The following is a 5,711-nucleotide window of genomic DNA, read 5'->3' on the forward strand; positions in this document are numbered from 1 at the left end:
TATATATTTATTTATTTATTTTTAGACTCTTTCATATTTATTTATTTGTTAGTTGTTCGGTTTCTTGATCTGGGACCTGAGTCTGAATTTCGTACCATAAACATACAAATGTGAGCTGGTATGACAATAATTAACAGTCCTTTAAATCAAAGTAAATTTCCACATTATTAACTCATCGAGTATAAAATTCATACATGTGTTTTGTGGGGGGTTTTCTGGTCTATAAATGTGATCTACAAATGCATTACCACATATCTGCTTTGTGTTATTGTGATTAGCCCATTATTTTGCTGCTCAAATTCAGTAAAATCCTCCCAAGTAATCCCTCATATTGTTGCATGATTGCATGTCTCATAAATGTATTTCTTCTGTACATTCAGTGTGAACGGCAGGACAACAGGGACCAGTGAATCAGACTCCATTTGTTGGGATTTATCTGTTTAATAACTGTGAGAGTTGCGTTGTTCCACCCTGAGGACTTCATAATAATGCACCCAGGCTCCCAGTCATCACTAATGCTCTATCAAATGGACCTGCTATGTCTCATATTTTTCCTCCATCAGGTCCCTTGTTACTTTTTGTACAGTAGTATAATTCTCCAGCTCTTTGGGGGTTTCAAGCTGGTGACCTCGAGGTGTATATAAGATCTAGAGAGCTGTCTCCCACCAATGAATCTAGCTAAGGCACCGCATAGAGAGAACTCAAACCACGCTCAGGACGAAGCCCTCTTCTGTTTAAGGAGCATCATCTGCAAACTTCTTCTGTAGCTAGCAACAATCCTCCCTAGCTTCAGATCATGGACACAGCTGCAGTAGTGACTCTTCTGGCTCTGGCGATGGCTGGAGCCAGTCAGGCTCTTCGGGTCCAAGGCGGCTTGGATAAAAATGACATTCAGCCTGGCAGCTCAGAGGAGAACACGGCTGATCGCCTGCTGGTGCTGGTGAGACAACAGATCACTCAAACATCTGAATTGCAAATTCTTCATAAATTGATGCACGTTGACTCTTTGACATTCAGTTTGCTCTGAAATGCAAATGTGCGCTCCTGTTTGCGTAACTTTGACATCAACAAATGACAATCAAATGTGGAAAGGTATCTGTGGCAAGTGTCATTTTGTGTTAAAATATTTCAGTTTACATATAAAATGTTACATTAAAGTGAACTACGTCTGTGCATGAACAGGAGTCAAGCTAACCTGTTCAAAGTCTGTCACCTTCAAATGATGCAGAACTTAAATGAAAAGTAAATTTTTCATGCAACACCATGAAATAAACTTATGTGAGACATTCAGAGCTGGATAGAGACTAATAAAAGACATTAATTCATATCACAATTTAAAATATGTTTATTTCTTCTTGTAGCTTGCCAGAATAATCAGAACTGGTTTTAGTTTAGCAAAAAAAAAAAAAAATCAAGCAGAAAAGCGTTGCATTTTTCACTTTTGTGCTTATTTACATTTCAAGGTCTTTGCGCAGCAGGACAGAGCTGTTGGCGTTGACACTCGGAGGATTCTGAATCTAATGCGTATCTTAGGTCTCATTTCGTTAGAGAAAACAAGCTTTGCAACTTTGTGAAGGTGTTTGTGTAAATGTGTTTGCTTCAGGAGCGTGAAAGCAGAGACACTGACGAGCATCTGCTGGCCTCAGTGTTAAGATCTCTGCTGCTCGGATCGCAGAGAGAAAGCAGGGAGTCTGTTCTCCATCAGCCACAGAGGTCAGTGAATTCACTGCAAAATGCTTTATTCATGTTTCACTAAATAAGCACCGCAGGCTCTGTTTGTAGCTGAAGTCTTTTTGCATGATAGATGGAAAAACTTCAGTAACGATCCACTTTTGATGTCATTATGAACATGATTCATTTTCATGTCCGGTCAAAGCTATTAAGAGCCAGAGCAAAGATGTCAACAGGCCACATGCTGCTCCGGAACCACAGGTTGCAGACCCCCACCTTGAAGGCTTCTGCAATTTGTAGTTTAGTATAAAAGGAAAATCCATTTAACTATTTGCAGCTACTCACAAATCTACATTTTAAAATAGCACAAAGTGGAATGAATGCCCTTATTACTCATATCACAGAGGTGCCCATTTGGATAAGTGGTTCAAGACATAAATGCTCTTATTATGGTAAAAATGGGAACATGTTTTTACCAGTAGTAATGGTCTCAGCCTTGGATGTTGAAATCCCCGAGTGCAGTAAAACGTATCCTCTAGAGCTCTGTTCAGTGAAATAAAATTAAGGATTACCAAAATCCTCATTAGTTTTATATATTTGTGGGCTTTGATGTGTGTTTTGTGGGTTCAAGTTAGAGTTGTTAATGGTTGAACTTGTGAAAAGAAACACATCTATTTTCATTAACTTCACATTTTATGGGCTGCTTCGATGACAACTTTAAATATTTGCAAACATTCACTGAAAGCTCAAAACTTTAATGACTAATTCATAATGAGAACGATGATTTATATATTTTTAAAGTAATATTCCTTAAACAAAAAAACTTCTTATTAATAAATGTACAAACGCTGCTCAGAATAAAACCACACCTTGAATGACATCTGTCCCCTGCTGTGTTTTTCCTCTGGCGTAGGTTTGGGCGCGGCTCCAGAGGGCAGGTCGTGTTGGAGGATCAGATCCAAACTCGAGACTGGGAGGCCGCCCCCGGTCAGATCTGGAGCATGGCCGTACCCCAGAGGTTTGGCAAGAAATAATCTGGCAGGCCGATCCCATTATTTCTCTGGAACGAGGCCAAAGAGCAGGCAGATGTGAACAGACTGAGTTTAAATGAAATATTCTGTATTTGCATTTCTCCACTCTGTTGAATAAAAGTCGTTAGGCCTCATTTTGACTCTCATTAAAGAATGACATTCATAGTTTTAATAGCATTTTTGCTCTAATTCCTGATCCTGTAAAGCATGTTAACTTTGAGGTGATCCAAGTAAACCTTGTTTATACAGACTGGGATGTGATTAAGGAACAAAAGTTGTTGCTAATTGATTATTCCTGTTTTTTTCTGATCTCTGGTCAAATAAAAATACTTAGAGCTGGAAAAAGCTCCCTCCCTCCTCTCTCGGTGTGTGTGTTCCATAAGATTATTGATTCCAGTTAATACCTTATGCATGTTGTGATGACTGTTCAAAGAAAATAAAGATTTTTTAAATTAAATTTTCATGATGGAATTCAGAAAAGTATTCATGTTGAATTTTTATAAAAATAAAAAAAAAATTCTAGAATTGCGCCACTCGGGGTGGCTGCATGTTGGAGAAGCTCTGTTACATTTATTCTGAGTTATTGCTTTTGAAAACTTTAATTCCTTTTTTGTCTGAATGTAAATCACTTTTTTTGGATGGTTGTTTCATCTGGTATCGGATGCTATGCAGTTGGAAGGATTTTTTACTGAAAGCTTTTTACTTATGGGCATTTGTTATGATGTGTAACCATGGCAACAAGGTGTTTTTTGTTAACAGCCAGGAGCAGCTGATTAACATCTCAAAGATCAAATACTTCAACTATGGCCTCAAATCCCAAAATGTGTTGAAAAGAGGTGCCGTGGACGAATTCCCGTCAACCTGGCTCAAGTACCTGACCGCCGAGATCCTGGAGCTGGTGGGAAACTCGGCTCGTGACAAGGGGAGGGCCAGGATCACCCCCCAGCACTTTCAGTTGTCTGTCGGTGGTGAGGAACTCGACACACTATGGAGTGACCATCGCTCAGGGCAGAATTCTGCCCGACATTCAGGCAGTCCTCTGCCCAGGAGGACCAAGAGGCCCGCCGGATCTGACAGCAAGCTGGATCTGGGGGGACGGATCAGTATCTGGGGCCAGATTCTTCAGATTCACTGCAGGAGATCATTCCTGCCCACAGCTATCATCATCCATAACAACTCTTGAACCAGGATGATGAGCAACAACAACACTTAATTTCCCTTTGGAATTAATAAAGTAATTTTGAATCAAATTGAATCAAATTTATTTGTAATTTAATGTTAATTCCCACATTTTGTCTGTCAACTGTGGTATCTTTAAATGTTCTCTTCTGTCCAGCCTGAAATCATTCAGCTTGTCTTCAAGGTAAATGATTTGCGAAGCCATGAACCTGCTTCTTTTGACTCCATTACTTCTAACAATCTTTCACATGTTTAAGTTTTATTTTATTTTATGTTTGCAAGTGTGAAAACCATTGTTTTTGAAGTCCGTCTTGTCTGTTTCATGATTTATTGAAATTTGATGCTAGGAAAATTTATTCATTCATTTTTATCTTCTTGTGTAGTTTGCACATTCTCCCCAGGCATAAGTTTCTTTGGTTTACTCCCATGATCCAGAGATTTTCATGTTAGTTTTGTGTGATGTTTGTCTTGTGTGTGCATTGGCCTTGTGATGCACCAGTGATCTGATCTAGATGTTTTCCCTAGTATGCACTGTGATAGCTGGGTTAGCACCCAGCCCACCTTCAATTCTTATTTCTTTAATACTTTTATTATCACAACATCTTAATATTGATTTTGTTTGTATTTAAATTTCCTTTCCAGGACTATGGATTGCTACTCTGCACCATAAATGGGCACTGAAGGGACAGACTAACACGTTGTTGTCAATATTTAGGTCCACAGTGTGAATCAAAATTGTAGCACAATAAAAGTTGATTCTCAAGCCATTACAGATTATTGATGAGGGACACTGGGTGACACATTTGATCCCTCCTAGTGGAATACAATATTAAACTTTGTTGGCTCATCTACCAGACCAAACATATTTTAGGTTAATTTGTAGGGTATTAAAGGTTATTTCATATATTATAAACAAGAACTGAGTTTAATCATATTTTTGTTGTACTTGCAGTTCAGTTATAGATCTGGTTTAACTGGATCACTGTGAAAATAGTTTAATCCTTCATCTCTTTAATGTAAACCAATGCTCAGTCTTTGTCCACAGCCATGCAGGGGCTGTTGTGTGGGTTAGATTTACAGGCACCTGGGGAAAACAGCATGCAATAAGCCTGAGCACTAATTAAAACACAGCAACATGCAATTACTCCACGAGTTAATGGTTTCCACATCCAATTACTAGCAAGGAAAGCATGTCAGGCTCTCTTAGCAAGTGTCTTTTATTAAACCATCCCCTCATTCCATTATCTGAGCCCAGAAGAAAAAAAAAAAAAAACTAACAACAAACAGATGCAAATTTGATTCAGGTGACATCTTGATTTTATTAGGTTGTAATGGTTAATTCATGGTTTAATCAAGCTGCAGTGTGACAACTTTGAGTTCTTATGCAGAGCATGTTTTGGGGATTTCACAGCAATAATGGTTCTATTCTGAAACTTTCAGATGTGTGTGTGTGTGTGTGTGTGTGTGTGTGGGGGGGGGGATTATAATTTAACAATTTAAAAACATGATATATATTAACTAAACATCATCACCACAAGCACAATGATAGGAAGATACTCTGATAAAAAAAAAAAAAATATATATATATATTTATATATATACACAACGTCTCCATGATAGCAACACATTTTAATTAAATCGTAAAATGCTGATTTATGTGGGTTTATTACTTTGTGGCAGACAAGAAAAAGACTGTGGAGACATTAAGTACCAATAAATATTAATTTCTGTTGTTTCAGGGTATGGGACAAACGGTATAATCTGGTTTCAACCCAGCAGGCTATGACTACTTTATTATTAATGTTGACAAATGCAGAAATCAAATTTCTT

The 5,711-nt window shown here is 38.1% G+C and overlaps 1 protein-coding gene across 1 annotated transcript; it reads left to right on the top strand.

Annotated features, from left to right (window-relative positions):
* The first annotated feature begins 796 nt into the window (after positions 1-796).
* On the top strand, positions 797-2,705 carry npffl (neuropeptide FF-amide peptide precursor like). Its single transcript, XM_037679410.1, has 3 exons — positions 797-934; positions 1,604-1,713; positions 2,585-2,705. The coding sequence occupies exons 1-3, from the start codon at positions 797-799 to the stop codon at positions 2,703-2,705; spliced, it is 369 nt and encodes a 122-aa protein (XP_037535338.1).
* The last annotated feature ends 3,006 nt before the right edge of the window (positions 2,706-5,711 follow it).

The sequence above is a fragment of the Nematolebias whitei genome, chromosome 7 (genome assembly GCF_014905685.2).
Source record: "Nematolebias whitei isolate Nwh7 chromosome 7, NemWhi1, whole genome shotgun sequence".
Lineage (NCBI taxonomy): Eukaryota > Metazoa > Chordata > Actinopteri > Cyprinodontiformes > Rivulidae > Nematolebias > Nematolebias whitei.

Excerpts from the sequence above, each read along its gene's own strand:
- npffl (XM_037679410.1), top strand. The coding sequence starts at position 797 with ATGGACACAGCTGCAGTAGTGACTCTTCTGGCTCTGGCGATGGCTGGA. Across the intron at positions 935-1,603 it reads ACACGGCTGATCGCCTGCTG|GAGCGTGAAAGCAGAGACAC; the intron begins GTGCTGGTGAGA and ends TGTTTGCTTCAG. Across the intron at positions 1,714-2,584 it reads GTTCTCCATCAGCCACAGAG|GTTTGGGCGCGGCTCCAGAG; the intron begins GTCAGTGAATTC and ends CCTCTGGCGTAG.